This window comes from Oenanthe melanoleuca, chromosome 2, assembly GCF_029582105.1.
Source record: "Oenanthe melanoleuca isolate GR-GAL-2019-014 chromosome 2, OMel1.0, whole genome shotgun sequence".
Lineage (NCBI taxonomy): Eukaryota > Metazoa > Chordata > Aves > Passeriformes > Muscicapidae > Oenanthe > Oenanthe melanoleuca.
In genome coordinates this window covers 144171344-144190261 of record NC_079335.1, presented here as the reverse complement: position 1 = coordinate 144190261, position 18918 = coordinate 144171344, and the positions used below count along the sequence as shown (strand labels likewise).

At 45.6% G+C, this 18918-nt stretch overlaps 1 protein-coding gene across 2 annotated transcripts in view; it reads right to left on the bottom strand.

Moving 5' to 3' along the window:
• The window catches only part of PLCD1 (phospholipase C delta 1), a 48920-nt gene that overhangs the window by 20042 nt on the left and 9960 nt on the right, over positions 1-18918 (bottom strand). For both annotated transcript variants that reach the window (XM_056484615.1, XM_056484614.1), the window contains exons 2-4: positions 16385-16549; positions 5966-6194; positions 1101-1230 (exon numbers count right to left, since the gene is read on the bottom strand). In XM_056484615.1, coding sequence (XP_056340590.1) covers positions 1101-1230; positions 5966-6194; positions 16385-16549 — 524 coding nt within the window. The remainder of the gene's footprint in view (positions 1-1100; positions 1231-5965; positions 6195-16384; positions 16550-18918) is intronic.

Here is an 18918-nt window from a genome sequence, read left to right as displayed (position 1 = left end):
CTCAACCAGTGGATTCCCAGCCTTATTTCCACCCTTCCAAGATCTTCCTGGGCAGAGAATAAAGGATGGGATGCACCAGCCAGGGCAGTACAACAGGAATATTTTGTGAGCTGAAATTCTTTAAGATCTGCTGATGACCTTCTCCCTAATTCCCGAGGAGTTACCAGAGAGATGTCTATAAAGGAAAGATAAAGAAACTTGGACCTGTTTTGGGGGAAAGCTGCCTGCTCACATGAGGAGCAGGAGAAATCCTGCCCAGTGCACAAAACCACCCACATGTTTATCACTGATCAGAAAAAAGACATTTCTCAAACTGCACACCCATTAATTCAAACCCTGCTTCAGACAGGATGGAAGTTTGGAAATTATCCAGATGTTTTATCTCACCTCAGCAGGATGGATTCTCTAGAGAGAAACCAAAAGCTTAACAACTGAGAAATTTTCATCCCTTTCTTATCTTCTGATAGGCTCAGCCAGCAAGCTGAATCTTGAGAATTTAGGAGTGTACATCCCGGACCAGATTAAATATACCTTGGGAGTATTAAATCAATCATACTAGTCCAGGCTTGAGTGCAATGTTGTGTATCTACCATGAATGTGGAAAGGTTTTTTTCTAAATTTTTTTTTTCTTAATTTGCACTTTTTTTTGTTTGTTTATACCTGTCACTTTGCATCCTCCTCCTCTGAGATGGTGAGGATCTGAGTTCCCAATTGCAACCAAAAGAAATTCAGCCAGGCTTAGGCATTGACATGCAGCTATGGCACACAAAACTCCTGAAACCCCTGGGACTTCAATTTTATTTCCCTTTTTCTTGCATTATCCATGTTTGCATCTCATTTTCTGCTTTGTGGCAAAATTGGGCATTGATTATGAAGAAAGATCTTAACACACCCACATCAAAAGCATTGTGCTGGCCTAACTTAGTGGGAATCAATTATTCTGAACAATAAATTACTGAGCACCAAAACCTGAGAGCCCTTCCTTGGCACAAGAAAAGCAGCCAGGAGTTCACCTGGTGGGGTGCCCAAGCCAGGCTGAAAGCTGTGGGACACCTTGACCTCAGCCAACAGCAAATCCTTTTTCTGCTTGCTCCCATTACCTGGAAAATCTTCTTGGCATGGTAGTCATCGACTTCAATGTTCACTTCTTTCAGGAAGTCTTTGAGCTCTTTCAGGCTCATCTTGTTGTCTTTGTTTTTGTCAGCTTTCCTTAGGCAGGTGTGAATCCAGCTGCAGGGTGATGTAAGGAAATCTTTCCAGGTCAGTGCCTAGCCTCAACAACCAAACACCTTCTGCTGCACATAGCAGGGGGAAATCCTCTTCTAATCCTCTTCCACAGGCTCTGAGCCACCTCTCCAGCTGCTGAAAATCAGCAGCAGCTGACAGCACCTCACCTTCTGCTCCCACCGAGCACAATGGTGCCTTGGCAGAAGGAAAACGTGCTCTGATACAACTGATGGTGACCTGGGACAAGCTTTTCACCATCTGGCCAAGGCTGGATCAGCTCTCTTTACCCTGCAGGAGTTTCTGGCCACAGCCAGAAACAGTTTGATTTCTCTTTTATGACAGAAAGTGCATTCTGCTCCAGATGGTTAAAAGGGGATAAAGGAAAGAATGAAAAGAGCTCCCAAGAGAAGCTTGGTAAACTCATTGTCATAGATTTGTTCAATATTCAGTGTGTCACAGTGAACAATGAACTCCAGAAGTACCAATAATAATTTTTGAAATCACCTTAAGAATAATTTTAGTGATTTCTACTTACATCTCCTAAGAAATTTGTTGTGAGTGGAATCAAACCAAACTTTGTGGGTCCTGCCTTCTTCCCCTGATGAAATACACAGGGTCTGTTACTGTGCTGTACTGTGATAATATTTCAGAAGAGCTTGGATTTTAATAACTTCAGTATATCTATGGATCTGAAGTAACTGCTATGAGAATGATCTTCTTAATGTGATGTCAGATAATTTGAACTGGCTCTCCCATTTTCTTTCAGTCTCTAAAATCACGTCAGACAGTTGAGACACACTGCAGTTTTAAACACCAAAAAAACCTCATGCTTTTTGCATCATGGAACTGACTGCCTAATTTGCTTTACTGTCAAATAAGAAAGGTCATCCAGAAAAATATCTATTTTAAATAGGAAAAAAAAATTATCAAAGTAAGAATTTGGTCTCCAAGAATAACCTTCCATGTCTCACATAGGAAACAATGCTTCAAACTCATTCCAGAAAAACTTCCAAAAAAATGCCCAATCTGAATGTTAATCAGAGAAAAGCTCAGGATCAGCAATAGCAGCTGAGGCATATAGTGCTGTAACATTTAAACTGGACCTCTGAAAATGACCCTGAGAAAGGGTATTAACAGCCTTAGGGGCTGTAAACACAACCCTGAAACAGTGCTTGCCAGAGCTACCCCTGCACTGAAGTATTTCCCAGTGATGGAGATATGTGTAAACTGTTAGTGAGCATTGTTTGTCTCATGGAAAGTTGAACTTTCTGACTTTAAAAATCTTGGCAGGTGCTAAGCAATGACCTCACCCCACATCCGTCTTAGCCTGGTCATATTAATATTCCCCTTCTTCAGACATGGAAACCAAAATAAAGAGAGGCTGCATTTCCCAAGGACAGTCCAGAGCCCTGAACCAGGGTCTGGCTTGAACTGATTCTTCCAGAAAGTCCAGTTTGAATCATGAAGCTCCCATGAGCAGAGGATGCTGTGCTGGGAGAGCACCACAGCCACCCTGGGCTGCAGAACACCCCCTCCACCAGCTCTGCTCCAGAGAGGCTCTGCTCAGACTGTCACCCTGGTGCCACCCACAGGTCTGCTCAGACTGTCACTGTCACCTTGGTGCCACCCACTCACACCTGACCCTGCACCTTGGATCCCCTTCCCAGCCTTCCCTAAAAACAACAGGCAGGAGGAACACCCAACTCTGCTGAGCCAAGAGGAAATCTGCCACAGCCAGAGGTGAGCAGTAGGGGTGGACAGAAACTATTATTTTATGCATAGAAACTAATGGTTTTGTGCTAACCACTGTGAAAAACCACATTTTTTTAAGAGTCTGCATAATTTCCTCTGATAATGAGCACCAGAGGTCATGCACATACCCAAAGGCCTCTCTGGAAGGCAAAATGTGGGCAGTAAATGCAAAAGAGTATGCCCAGCTCCTACCTGTGAATAGAGGATGGTTTTCTCTTAGATCCCTTCCCAGGAGGCTGAGAAATGCAGGAGGGAATCAGAGAGCCCAGGAAGAGCCCAGGCACACACAGTGGGTCCTCTTGCTGCAAGGGCAAGCAGCAAAGAGAGAAAAAGGAGAGCACAGACAACTGAGATCTCAGTAAATAGCACCATTCTGGCCCAAAATACCCAAACACCCCATCCATCTGGATCCCCTCAGCTGGGGGTGAGCTTAGAGGGGCTGAAAGTGCTCTCATCTGGTACAAACACCATTTATCAGACCTGGCTGAGGATCTTCCTTTCAGCTTCTGCACCTCTGTGGGTCAGAGTGGAGAGGAAAGCTGCTCCCATTTCTGTATAAATCCAGGGAGAGCTTGCCTCCTGCCTCTTGTTTTTAAAGGACATGCCAGCTCCAGGGCTACCAGCTTTCTCTTAGTTCCAGTCATCCCTCTTTGGTTTCTATCTGGCAGATATCCCATGAATGTGCTCAGAACAGAAATGCTGCAGAACTTCTGGTAAGTGCTTTCAAACCAGAAGAAAAACTCACACATAAACCCCAGAACTGAAGCAGACAGTGCCAACCTGCTCAAATGAAAAGTCCTCTGTATTTTCTGGTCTGAAGTCTTCCCTCTGCACACATACCTGCAATATTTGCTAAATGACCTATGCCAGCTTGCTGCAAGGTTGAATCTGAGGCTTATTAAAACAGAAGTCTGTGTATAAGAACATCAGAAATGCTCATCAAGCATGTGGGAGTTTTATCTGAGTGGGAATACAGGACAGGAAAAATATATCAGACACTGAATCCAGTCCCTTTCTACCACAGGCAATTCCACTGAATTCCAAACTGAACGAGCCCCATCTGAAACCAGCAGAGTTTTTGCTTCCAATCCTTGTTTTCAAAAACTTGCACATTCTTTACTTGTTTTGCAAGGCTTTGAGAAGCTGGAAAAGATACCCTGCAAGGCAATTCTCCAGTCATGGGGGACAGGCAGGGGACACAACACTTCTCATCTCCTGACTGGTCCCCTTCTGTGCTCACAGATGCAGAGAACACTCCTGAGGTTTAAGGAAGATCTGAGCAAGCCCACGCTGCCAAGCAAACCCAGTGAAGGCAGACTAAATTTAAAATCCCAGGCTTTAATTAAACATCATCAAATTTCAAATGAGAAATCATGCTGTTCTGTAATTCCAGGTTACGTTAAATGGCCTGAGACAAGCCCAGATTGGAAGCCAGCACTGCACAGTAATTACTCTTCCAGAAATATGGTTTGCCTACCCACCCTATTTAGCTTCAATTCTGCTTTCCAAAGACAGAAAGGCACTTTTCCATGCTGGAAATTTACAGCCTTCTTCCTTTACAAATGTCATTGTTATTTTTCCCCCTTTAACAATCTTGTCTCTTCTTACAGGCAAGTTTTTCAGCAATATATTTAACTTGATATCCTCCAGGGACAACTTTCTGTAGCCCAGATTTTTCCCCTACACACTGTGGGGTGGCTGAGAAGTGACCTTACAGCCCAGAGCTTGAAAAACCATCCAAAAAAAGATACTTATAATGCAGGAGATAAACAGGACATCCCAGGCACATCAGAACTAATGGAGTCTGATTCCTTTAAGTGAACAGTGCTGTGGCTGTTCAGACCTCAGAGAATCCACAGAAGAGTAAAGGCTGATGAAAGATCAGCATTTATGCACCATCTCCTTCTCCATCAGTACATTATTACCCAGAAGAGAACCCACATGGAATGAAAATTTAACTGAGGGCACGACTTCCTGGTGCCAGCTCAGACTTCAGCTCCAGTTTGTGATTTTTCCCAGCTGAGGATTTTGCATCCCCTCTCCTCTCCAATGTTTGGTGTCAAACAAGCCATGAAGCCCACCAAGCTTTTTCTTCCCAAGAGTGATATCTGTTTTCTTCTCTGATAGCTGAATATTGGGAAGCTTAAAGGAACCTAATATTTTATGATTACTGTGGTTTTGTCAAATCAGGGTGAAATCAGCCAACAGCTTCAGATGTCACAGTCCCAGTCCCAGACACAGGGACTGAAGAAAATCCATCCAAAACTGCACTCATATTCTCTCTTTGTATACATGAGACCTCTGTTTGCAAAGCAACTTATTGAGTGAAATGCAACCCCAGGGAAAATTCTCTGTGAATGCAGCAGAGCCAGGATTTCACCCAATAACCAGCCCCTCTCCATTTCATAATCAATTCACTCTCCATTCCTGCTCTGTGCCTTTTCCCTTCTGATCTCTGCATTGTCTCTAGAGCAACTGCAGATTTTTTCAGGGTAAAACTTCCTCCCATGCTGAGGATAATAAGGAGTAATTTCACTCAAGTCAGTGGAGCTACCCTGGAGTAAATTTGGCAGTGAGAAGAGGAGAATCAGTTCCCTCTCCTTGTATTACTGAGAAACACAGTAAACAGAGCAGGCTTTTCATGCCCTGCCAAAAAGTGCCTGTCCTGGAGTTTACTGCAATGCAAGTGAAACAGACCCCTGAAGAACACAAAAAAAATAATGATTGTTTTATCTGGAGCTCCATGAAAGAGGGAATTCTTTGCTTAAGGAGCCTCATTAAGCCTGACTCCACTCCTGCTGGTATCACTGTAAAACAGAGGGGAAAAGCATTGGAAACCAGAGGGAGCTTGCCTAGGTGCAAAATCAGTGCAAGAGAAACCCCAGTGCCCAAGGGCCAACAGGGAAAAAAGGAAGTTATCCCCACCCACATGGAAAGACAAGTGCATCTTTGTCCGTGATTAATCACTTTATAAGGCAAAGGATACTGTTGGAGTTTCTGTTTCTGGTTCATGGAGTTGCTGTGGGCTATGATTTTCCCAAGGCCAGTGATCCAGTGGTTGGCATCATCCTCTGAGCTCGCAATGAGGTCCAGGTTTTTCCTCTGGTCTTTGAAGATGATGGAAAAGCAGCGATACTCCGGGACATCCTTGGCGTATTTTTCCATCCCTTCTGTTTTATGGCCTGACCTCACATCCCGGATATCTTCAATGGAGACTGTGGAAAGAAAGCAGAGCCTGCTGTCAGCAGTCAGCCTTATCTCTGCTTGCTGAGGGATATTAAAAAATTACTCTTTCTCCTTTTCCTGAAACCTCTGGAGGGTTCCCTTCCCCCTTTCCCCAAACTTTGGTACTAAAAATTCAAACTCCAAAGGACCAGAAAGAGCAAGAAACTTTAAAACCAAAACCTATTTCTCCATGTTCTTTCTTTAATAAAGAAGCAGAATATGCTGTAGGTGCCATACTGTGATGTCCTGTTCTTGAGACACAAATCATGGCCAAGAGTTTGGTTCCAAGTCCTTGAAGCATCCCTGACTTGAGCATCCCCTAACTCATTCCCCCTGAGAATGAGGAGTGGAGCTGTGCCTCCCTGTGAACATCACCCCACAGGAAAATCCTGAAACCACAGAATGATTTGGGTTGGATCCATCCAGTTCCAAACCCCTGAAATGGACAGGGACACCTTTCACTAGATCAGGCTGCTCCAAGCCCCATCCAGCTGGCCTTGAACAGCTCCAGGGATGAGAAGTCCACAGTCTCTCTGGGCAAAATAAGAGGTGACTTCAACAAGAGGAGGGTGAGGAACAAAACTGTCCTTCTTTAGGTTGCAAAAATAGTGAGAATGTAAGACTTAAAATCCCATCTGTTCCTCTCCATCATGGTAAAGCAAATTAAGGAGGCAAAGACCAAAGCTTCAGAGCAGTCTGGTGTCACCCATACTCCATCCTAATCCCTGTCAAGAGTAGAATTTATCCTACTTGCTGTAAGAAATCAAAACATCCTTCCTTGCTTCCATCTCTGCTCTTCAGCTGGTGGAAATGAACCCTGAAGTTGCTCCAAGTTTGCTAAATGCACACACAAGCAATCCAGAGGGAGCAGGGTATAAAGAGACTTTTATTAAACAAATATAAGTAACAGAGACAACCCTAAAATGCCCTTGAGAGCAATGCCCTCAAACTGGGCTGAAATCAGGTGATTCCAGCACCCACAGCCTCTTTTTGTCTTTCATGGGTCACTTCAGACATCTACAAAGCACTGGCACAGGTTGCCCTGAGCAGTTGTGGATGCCCCATCCCTGGAAATGTTCAAGGCTATGTTGGATGGGCTTGAAGCAACCTGGTCTGGAGCTCTTTAAAAAGCAATGCATGAATATAAAATATCCCCAAAGTTTAGCTGAATAGGAGAAACTTGCCTTTAATTTCACCATTAAAATGCCCAGCTCATTCAAAGTCAACCCTGTAGAAAAACCCAACCTAGCATCCACCTGCACATTTTTGAGATGGCTGCCTTAGGATCATCCAAAATTCATCAGATACTCATTAGAGGTTTAAAAACGTTCCTTTTCTTCCCAGAGCAATCGTGATAATGCTCAGCTGCTGGGAGAAAAAAAAAATCCAAAATTTCAGTCTTCAAAAATCAGTGACTTTCCAAAAGCAACACTTAGCATTTGCTCCAAGTTCTCACCAGATTCTGGGGTGGTCAAGCACCTTCCACAGCACTTTGCTGGTTTGGTTCCTAAACAAGAACACACCATGAGGAGCTCCCTGGGGCTGGCAAAGCTCTTCCCTGACAATTATGAGCTGTTATCTCTGTGTGGTCTTTGATTATCACTTCCTAAAGGCCAACAGAGGGGAGGGGAGGAAAAGGTTGGGTTGGGATGGGCTGCTGTGGAATGATATTATCTGGCCAATTTACCTTTGAGTAAGTTTATGGGTTTGAGTACAAAAACCAGCTTAAAAAGAAAAAAAAGGCTGCAATTCCTCCACAGATGGGCCTTGCCCTTTAACCAGGACATTAATCAAATTATTCCACCTTGTGCCTAAGGTGGAACTTCGCCTTTAATGTAAAACATCTTACTGTGTTTGGCCAGATTCAGTTCAATCAAAAAATCTAAAGTTTGTTTAGGCTTCTTTTATAGCCAGTGGGAAATAAAGAAGCTTTTGGAACACAGCTGTTCTGTCCTGCTCAAACAAAAACTTCAGGGTAAGGTAAGATTTACCCTTAATCCATGGCTAAAGTGACCCTTGACCAGAAAGAAGTGCAGTCTGGGCATCTCATATGTCCATAAGAATGGGATTCTCCTCCTCTCCAGATCTCTCCTGCTCATGGCAGGGAAGTAGAAGGATCATCCTGTTATTCCTCTTCACCTGCCAGCTGCTCACCACTGCCTGGCTCACAAGAGCTATTGTCCTGCAGAATGGCTCCTTAGCCTGCTTGTGCAATCAGTCCCTAAACTTGGGGTTGGCAATGGCCTTGTGTTTCCAAGACCAGAAAATCTGATGTTAAATATTGGAAATTTAGAATGGATTCTTTGGAAACCATTACGTGGCTGCACGAATCCACTGGAAAAGAGAGCTGTGTGGGAGGAAAAAAGATTGAAAACCTGTGTCTGGAAGGGCTGCCTTGATCTTTTCAGGGGGTGCTGAGAAGAGGATGATTTTGATAAAAGAGCTCATCATTACAGAAAGGGTACAGGGAAGACTGAAGAGCAGGACTGGTGCCTATTGTAGTCACACAAGAGAGAAGGAGAGAAACTGTCACCACAGGAACTATTAAACACAGGGTAAGGAAGGACACTTTTTATAGCTTTCCATAGCTTGGTTGTGTGTACTGTTTTCATCTATCAATAAAAAAGCTGAAGCCAAAGGACTCAGCCCAAGCCATCTGCTAAAGTTATCTCTTTTCTGGAAAATCTTAACCCAGCATGAGTACTTTATCAGCTGCTCCCAGGCAGCGACTGTACTCTATTAGGAGTCCCTAACTGTGTGTTCAGCTGAGCTATCTGCAAGGAGAAATCAAAAATAACTGGGGGACAGAGATGTTTCACAGCAGAGGAACACTGGCAGCAAACAGCCATCAATCACAACTCCCTGCAGCCTCCCTGTTCCTTCCCCATCACGCCACAGCGGGGAGATAACCACAAGCAGAAGAGAATCTGGAAAGTTTGCATCTACTCCTGAGTGTTTGTGTCTGCTGAAGAGGTGGTTTTTGTAGAGAGCCCAAAGCATGACACACAGCACAAGGAAGGCTGTGTTCTTCCTGGCTCCAGACACAGAGTCACACAGGTTACATCCTGGTCAGCCCTCCTGGCTGCTGAGGATGCTGCTGGACAGCCAAAGGCTGACACAGACACACAGCTGCCTTCCCTGGAGCCAGTGAAACTCCTCCTGTCTGAACTACTCTCAGGGAGATGCTGAGAACTCTCTTTCTAGCCCTCCTTTCAGTTTTCATCCCTGCTCGTGTGCTTCTCCCTTGCCGATTTTCATTTTTTTGCCCTTCTCCTCTTTCACCCCTGGCATCAGCAGGCAGGGGTGACTCAGGCACTCAGGATTCTTTTGACAGCTCAGGGTATTTTCAAGCAACCAACATTTATCTTTTGGCTATCTCCCTTGATTTGGATTTTGCTCTTCATGGCTTTCAAGGAGCTTGGTGTTACACTTGCAAACTCATCTCCTCATGCAGAAGGAACACCTCTTAAAGGAAATCAGCTGGATCATCTTTAAGGCCCCTTCCAACACAAGCCACTCTATGATTCTGGTGTAGAAGAGCCACAGGATGAGCCTGACAACATTCCTAATGATGAAAGCACTTGTCTGAGAGAGGAGCCCTGGCCTCTCCACCTCTTCCCTCACCTCTGCTCCACAACTGAAATGTCCAGATTGTGCTGGGAGCCAAGCAGTAACACTTTGCTAATCCTAAGGAATAGAGGGTAAGGAGGAGCAAAGGCAGAGAACAATCCCTTTGTTTTCCTCCTGCTTGATAGGCAGCCCTTTGAGATGAGATATTTTGTCAAGAGCATTTGTCAGGAGAGAAAATAAGAAACTGAATCTGCCTCTCCTGCAAACTACTGAGCATGTGAAGGACAAGGGCTGTCAGGTGTTTTTCCTTTCTTGTGCCTTTGTTGGTGCAGGGGAAGAGGAGGGTCTCTGTATGGGCACTGCCCAAACAGTCTTCCTTGAGTTACTCCTTGGGGAAGGGGTCAGCTTTTCATTCTGGGGTAAGAACTCAGATCCTTCCCTTATCCCACCCCCTGTCAGTAACAGGTCTGTGCAGTGTGGCATTCAGTCACCCTGAACTACTCCATCCCACTCTAACTGGCTCAGTAATCACTTCTGTTTACTGTCAAAAAATGCAGATGAGAAACGTGCCCAGCCATACAGAGCCTGCACACCACCCTGCATGTCTGCAGAGAGGCCAGACCTCACCAGCTGCACCTCGGCTCAGCATCCTGTCAGGAACAGATGAAAGCTGCTGCCTGACCCCAGGACCATCCTGCAGAGATGCTCCATGGGGGTCACAACACGCTGAGTGTGCCCCATGTGCTGCTTCTCGCTTTAGTTTCACCCCAGGAAGAGCCACTCAGCTGATTTTGGTTTCACCAGGGGGGGCTGATGCTAATGGCCAAACACAGTTGGGATCAGGACCTTTGGAATCAGCGGGAGTGGAGCACTGTCAGGAATACCAAAGGCTATCTATCCATCACCCTCATCCCTGAGGGATATCTAACATAATGACTCAGGGTGGGTTCAGCATGAGCCCAGCCCTGCTGGCATTGCTCTTTCACCTCCCTGTGTGTGAATTACAGCAGGTCCCAGCTGCTGATTCCTCATCCATTCCCTTCTCCACTCCCCTCCTCTGACACGCTCAGCAGGTTGTTCTCACTCCAGATCTGCTGCACAGCAGTCTGCCCTCATTGCAGGCGTGTGTTTACCAGCTGGCAACCAGTGACACAATGCACATGCAATTTTACAGGTTGTTTGGAAATACCCTTTCATATAAGGTACTTACCTTATACAAAAGGTCTTTATATGGGTATAAAGTCTTCTACTCTACCCACCATTGAGGCATTGAAGCAAAGACAGTGATCTCTATTTGCATTCCTTCCACACAACCAGGGCCCTGCAAACTATTTTGGTGACCAGCTCCTACTTCCCCTGCCATCACAGCACTGCTAAATTTGGATGTGAGGCTCTCAACACTTTGCATTTAACATATGCTACAGAGAATAAAGTCAATTCTTGTCAGTGATGAAAACTGTCCACGGTGGCCTGGTTCAAAACTCAATGGAAGGAACAGGCAGCTCTGCATCTGAACTGACATGCTGGATGGCTTGAGTGATTTTGATAAAAGCTAACGAGACCTGCAGACAGATGGGTTTGTTTTCACAGCTGACGGCCGCCCTGCATAACGCACTCACATCAGCACATATTTTTCCAGGGATAAATGCATGTCTGGCCACGAAAGCAATGATTCCTCAAGAAGCTGCAGAAGGAAGCTGTTGGTGCAGCCAGCTACCTGCTGTGTGCACACAGGTTGCTGAGAGTTTCTGTTGACTTTAGACACTTATCAGGAACAATTTCAAGCTTTTGCTTCGTGACTCGAGCAAACACAAAACAATATTACATCCTTCCTGTTCTTCTGCAAGCAAGTTCAGGACAGTAATTCAATGGAGACAATAATTCATTCTTCCACAAAAGTGGTGTGGCATGTTCATTGCATGGTATTTTAAGGATATTCATAAATTTCACAGCAAGCCAAAAGCAAAGGAAAAAGTTTTCTGCTCAACACTGGTACCAGGCTATAAACATAAACTTTCTGTACCATGTTTAAACCAAGTAGAAAATATCCTATAACTGTGCCTGAAACCAGAGGAACAGAAACAAATTCTGTGCATTTTTAACAGTGAGAATTACTAATTATCAAATCAAAAGATCAATTTCATGACTTTAAGTAATAATACAGTCATCACTGCAACACTCAGTAGTGCAACTGAGTTTAGATCACCTCCCAAAATGGATTATTTTAACCAAAAAAACAGAAAAAGAAAAACTCAACAATAATAGTTTTTACGTAAAGCTTTTGGCTAGAAAGGGAAATATTTCAGCTGCAGCTCCTGACGTTCTCTCTTGACTTCACTGCTCTGACTCAAGCATGCAGCCCCAGTGACTCATCCCTGGTGCAGTGTGTGAACTTTTCAGGCTGCCATGGAGAACAGAGCAGAGACACAGTGCAGGAGGTGCCAAAGCACCATCTCTGGGGCCCCACTGTAGCACCCCTAAACTGAACTGACCCGTTCAGCCTTTCCCCTCTGCCTTTGAATACTCTGTTCCTCCACCAACTGCTCAAAGGGATGATCCACTGGAAAGTTTTCAACCATTCCCACAAATCCCCAAGTTGAGAGAGTTTTTAAAGGGATTGAGTCTGGCTTAAGTGAGCTCACACTAGGGATTACAGCTGGTTTAAGAAAATACTTTGAGAAATCAATTTCACTGAAAGCAGCAAATGCCTTTTGGCTTTTTTTTTTTGTTTGTTTTTTGTTTTTTTCTACCTACATGAGATCTGATATTTGACCACAGCTAAACAAGACAGTGCTGCTGCTCTGCCCCCTTTGGCTCTCCTCCCTCACACCACAGAGATGCTCAGGAGTGAATTGCCTCAGAATGAGCTGTTTTCCAACTCCCTTGCACAAATCTTTTCTTTGCCTCAAAACTGTTAATCCAGCCACTTTAATTCCATTTCTGGAGGCCAGGCAGAAAGCACTGTAAAAGCCTCATGGGCCAAAGAAGCATCCACCCTACCCATCAGTTAGGATAATGAGAACAGCATGTGTTTGTGGATCTGCTTGTAGCTCAGCCACAGGAAGGAGCAACTTGTAGTGAAAAATGGATTTTTAAAGGTGCTTCTGAGCAGCCCTTGGTGCCCAGCACCTCTGTGTTTCTGCTGGAGGTAAACAGAGAGTACACAAAGGGCAGAACATGCTTGTTGGAAAACTGACTTCAGATGCTTCAAGGGCTTTTGGAAAAAAAAAATAAAAATAAGTACTCTGAGGCCTAAATGGAACATACTGGAAAACAAGGAATTATTGACAATAAGGAAAAAATGGATTATTCTATGAGATCAGAAACCATTTTGGAAGGACAGCTTATCCCCAAAGCCCTGTTTGGATAATGCAGCTATGAAGACAACATCTGATTTAAATTCCTAGTTGTTTAAAATAAAGACAACAGAGGAAGGTACTGCTTATACCCCATGTATCTGATCCAGGCAACATCTGCTCCTGTCACAACCCTGATAAGTGGGGTTTTTTGAACTTCAAACATCTGAGATTCTCCTAACCTTGGCAGCCCCCAGTTTTATCTACTGGACTCCATCACACAATGGTTTACAAATAGCTTTTCCACATGGTCATAAGAATACCAACAGGAATAACAAGAATCTATCCAAACAAAAACATATCCTTTAGTCTACCCAGACTTCCCTCCTGTGAGGTGCATCCATCACTGTCAGCAATGCTGCAGATAAGATTAGACCTGCTGCTAAACCTCCCAATTTCCATTCTGCTCATCCTTTTTTTCCATCCTGCAAAGGGAGCTTATCTGCAGCTTTAGAAAGGCTTTGTCCTGGGGAGCAAACTCAGTGTCTGTTAACAAGGAAATGTGACTCTCTGCAGGGACTCTCCCTAAAGTTCCTGATTTTGGGTCTCAAATCACGACCCTGCACTCTTCCTCTGATGTGAGAGCCTTCCCACTGGACCAAATGAGAAGGCAGATGTGGTGACAGAGCCAGAGGCAGGGATAATCCACTCTGTACCCACACCCAAAGCAGCCTGGTGAAGTTAAAAGCTCCAGAATAAAACTCAAACACAGTGATAACTCTGGAAACTCCCAAGTGGAAGGTCTGAGAGGATCAATAAAAGAGAAAGGCAAGGAGAAACATGACCAGAAGGTTGAGGCAAGTGATTTTGTCCCTCTCCTCTGCACTCATGACACAACACCTCCAGTATTGCAGCTCTGGGGTGTCCAAGGATGTGAATCTGTTGGAACAAGCCCAGAGGAACCACAAAGATGCTCCAAGGGCTCGAGCCCTCTGCTCTGCTCAGCTGGGGATGTTCAACCTAAAGAGAAGCTCAGGGAGACATCAGAGCCCTTTCCAGTACCTAAAGGGCCTCCAAGAGATCAAGGGAGGGAGTTCTGACAAGGAATGTGATGGGACAAAGGGGAATGGCTTCACACTGCCAGAAAGCAGGGTTAGATCAGCTCTAAGGCAGTGATTCTTTACAGTGAGGGCAGTGGGGCACAGCCTGGTGCCATTGCTCCATCTCCACGTGTCCCTGGGACACTCCCAGGGCACAGCACGTTCTCCTGCCCACAGTGGCACTGCCTGCCTCCAGCAGTGTGGCAATGCTGGCTGTGCCCAGTTACCACAGTGTATCTGGAGAGCTGCAAACCCACACCCAGGCAGACACAGCCCCAGCCTGTGCTCAGAGCCCAGCTCAAAGCATTTGAGCTCTTCTTTATTAAAAGTCACAGTCTCACCCCTTCTCCATGCCACTGCCACAGCCATGGACCCACAGGGCTCCTCCAGGCAAACACCAGGGAACCTGGAGCCACAGACAAGGATCCTTCCCATTTCCTTCCAAGGACTAGGTGGGGTCAGGACTGTGCTGTAGGTGCTCTCAGACCCCATAATTTGGAAACTGCTGGCTCAGAGCACAGGAAAGGGAGCTCTGAAAGTTATTCTTCTCAACTCACACCCTTATTTGATTTAGAGCAAGTTATATTAGCAAGATATTTTACACAGAGAAAGATATATACTTATCTGGGAAAGGACTTTGGTTTTATATGGGACAGAGCTCAGCAGAGAAGGCTTTCCCAGGGAGCAAACATTCACTGAGGACTTTCTGTTTGCTGTTGTTGTGATGGGTTGTTGCACTGGGACACCTGAAGAGCCCAGCTGAGCTCAGGACCCACCAGGCTGGGCAGCCAAACACAGGAGGGGACAGCCTCCAACCCAAGCCTCACGGGAGGTCTCACTGCAGCCTTCCCCTTTTATAAGAAAGGAGAGAGAAGGACTTTTTACAGGGGCAGATAGTGATGGACAAGGGGGAACAGTTTTAAACTAAGAAAGGAGAGATTTATATGAGATGTTAGAATGAAATTCTTTGCTCAGAGTGTGACAAGACACTGGCACAAGTTGCTCAAGGAAGCTGTGGATGCCCCATTCCTGGAAGTGCCCAAGGCCAGACTGGATGGGGCTTGGAGCAACCTGGTCCAGCTGTTCTTGCCCATGGCAGGGAGTTGGAACTGGATGGTCTTTAATGTCCCTTTCAGCCCAAACCTCTGTGATTCTATGATTCAAAGCCTTTACAGTTAGTTAGAGGGAAGAGAAAGAAAGTGTGTGGAGAAGGATGCACAAAGATATTCAATGAGCTGCCCAAGAGAAGACTCTGGCCATTAGGATTACAAACCAAACATATTTTACTCTGCTACTTTGCTCCTCCTACTGGAAATCTTATCACTGTTTGTGGGAGGAAGGGAGGTCATTTGAAAGACCCCACCCTTCATTTAGTTAATTGTGATCATTACCAATAGAATTGTGCAATTAACACATTTCAACATGCCATAAAACATATTCCATGTTACTAATTTATCTCTTGGATTTACAAGACCACAATGATTAGTGAAATAAGAGAGAAAAAATGTCAGAAAATACAGAGAAATGTGTCAGAAAAATATGGAATGAGAAGAAAAAGACATAAACAGACACACACCCGGCCTGATTCCATTTTGACTGCACAATTGGGTTCAATTGTGGTCCCAGTTATGGTGCCAAGCTGGGTGCTGCTGGAACAGAATGGTTTTTCCTGTGCCATATAATGGTGATTGTAGTATCTGAACTTTTAACAGCAGGGCAGATTCTGGGTTTCCAAGATAAGGATGAGAATAGGCTTTTTTTTTTTTCCCAGAGACATCTCCTGTCAGCCCTTGGATTTTCACATCCCTGCAGTTCCCTTGTGAGGTTTAAATGCCATTTTTCCCTGGGGCTGCAGGCAGGAAAGGAGCAACAGCCACACATCACACCACAAATGCTCACACCGTGTCTCACACTGAGCTAGGGCTGGGGCATCTGAGTGACCTGAACAATTTGGGGAGGAAACGAGGCAGGCAGGGCTGCTGGGACCAGCACAGCCCACCCCACAACCACCTGAGGCAGCAGCTCATGAGCCTGGGCAATGTGGCCATTCCTGACACGGCAGATTCCTCTGGCTGTCCCAGAGCTGAGAGCATCACTCACTGTGTGTCACAGGAGGAACGAAGCACCTGCTCTCCTGGCTCCAAAGCCTCCCTCCACACCACATAATGGTCCTGGTTCACCCCAGGCACCTCTGACAAAGCCAACTTTACTCACAGATCTGTGACTCTGGGGATCTCAGCACCTTCTTTGACTCCTGCCATATGGTCTTGCAGTCCTCCTGGAGCTTATAGAACCGCTCCTTTCTCCAGGAGCTTGACTTCACTTTCAGCAGGTGGCTGCCCTTCAGGAGGAACTTCAGGTCCTTGTCATCCTTGAGGCCTGTGGAGAAACAGAAGTGGTAATGTTTGAAGAGGCAGCTCAAGAAATGATGCTCAAAGAGTTTTCCCTTCCCAGGTCTGGGGACGAGAGCAGAGCAGAGAGACCCAGAAATTATCCATGTCCCTTCACGATACAAGGCTGAAGACTTGAACACTTCTCAGATTGAGTCTGAAGACTTTGTGTTATAATTCTCAGGACTTTTACAAAGAGAAAATATCTCCTCAGCAAATACTGTTAGGATGCAAAAGCTACAACAAAACCAACAACAGAACAGTAAAAGCAGAAAAAGGAAAATTGCATAACTTGTAACTGGAATGCTGTCAGGAACTTTCAAGTGATTTCAAATCTATTCTGCAACAAAATTTCCTTTGCGGAAACAGGAATACACAAAGATATCTCTCATCCTCCTCTGGCAAGCAGTGCCTTCCTACCCACGTGGGAGTTTGGCAGAGCAGATGAAGCTCAGGAGACACAAGTTTGGTGGCAGGCAGCACCAGATCCCTAAGGCAGCAGTAAGGGGCAGCCACGATCCCCTCATTGCTCAACCATCCAAAGGGTCTTTGTCCTTCTACACCACGAGGCCAATGCAATGTCAGGAATAGCAACCAAACCTTCTGCTTGTGGGAACTTCAGATTTCACAGCTTAGCCTAGATTCAGGAGGGCACTTAAGACATCTAGAGAGGAAAACAGGCACCCACTGAGACTCTGAAAACACAGATTTGGCATTCTGTGTCGTTTTGAGTGTCTCAGCAGTGCATGACTTCCACATACCTAAATACCTTGGAGAATCTGTCCCTCTAGCCAACCATTAATTACAGATCTGAAGCATGCAGACTGAGGAGGGTGAGAGCATGAAACACAAGAAACACACCCTGGGCTTTCTGTAATAGGCACCTTGCAGCTCTGCATGAAAGGCTGGTTCAGAGCTGGGGAAGCAGCATTTAACTCTGCAGTGCTGACCATGCACATCCCAGCTCAGAGGAAACTTTTCTAACTCACCTTGACAGTGCAGGGAGCCACTTGGCCACCTGCAGCCACCTGACCCTCACCTCCAGGGAAACTCCTCAGTGCTATACAAACATAACATGGAGTCTCATAAATAACATTTTTCACTGCAGTGTCCCCTGTCACATTGGGTTGGTTCTTCTCTGGGAGACACAGCTGCTTTGAATCACTGGTTTTTAAACAAGGCAAGACAATAAACTACCAGGCATCACTTCAGACCTGCTTGAAAAACAAAACCATGAGATCCAAGTGTCCAAATTCCCAGTCTCCTGACATTCCATACAGGAAACTGATGTGCCAGGTGCTGCAAATGTGGGTCATGATGGCAACAGCAAAAACCAGCACTGTGAGTTTGTAACTGGGATACACTGGCCTAAAGAGAGCACTTTAGGCTGCCAAAACCTGAGATTTACATCAGAGAGAAATACCAGGGGTGTCCAGTGTCCACTTTGTGAGCGGCTCACACCATTTATTGGTTTTGCTTAGCTAAAGGAGCATGCCCAGAGCTGAGCCAGGCTGAAACATCCAGAGCTGAAAGCATCAGAGTAGAAGCTGGAGATCCTGCAAAGGTGGCTTTTGGCTTCTCTCTTTCTCAGAATTAAATTAGGTATCTCATTAATTGTCTTTCCCACTACAGCACTGCTTGGTTTCTCAGCTCATGAGTGGTCTGGAGGTTTCTAAGAGGGGAATTTGAATGCTTCCCCCACAGAAAACCCCAGAAAAAAATTCCTGGAGAGAAGAAAAAAAGCACAGAAAGGTGGCGAGTTGAGGTCAGCTATGGGGCCTGGGACAGCATTCCCAGGGGCTGATGAGAGGCCAGATCATCCAGAGGAAGGACACACACCACAACAGCCTCACAGGTTCTTGGTCTCCTGAGCTGGCTTTAAAGCAAAGCTCCTCCAAGTGCACAGACTGCAGCCTCACTAACATCCCTGGGGGTCCCCTCCAGGCTCCTGGAGAGGAAACCAACTGCTCCCTTCTCCCTGTTCACCCTCATTTCTATTCTAGCTCCCAGCTTAATTCCTTCTTTTTCTTCAGATCCCATCCACTCGAGGAATCAGTACAGGACTAAGAAGAGGACGTGTCAGCCCAGGGTGACATGACAAGGAAAGCAGGAAACCCATGAAATCCTTTGGATGCCCATGTCTGTAAGTGTGAAATGAGAAATCAATTTAACCCAGGGCATGTTTTGTTCCACAGACCCTGTGTGCAGCATCTGTAACGTGTCCTGCTACCAGGACATCCCAAAGAGCTGCACCAATGTAAAGGAAACAAATCTGGATGGGCACAGATGGTGGCCAAGGGCAGATTCCTCTCCTCCAGGCTTGAACCACACATTTCTGACACACCTGGAGCTCAGAGC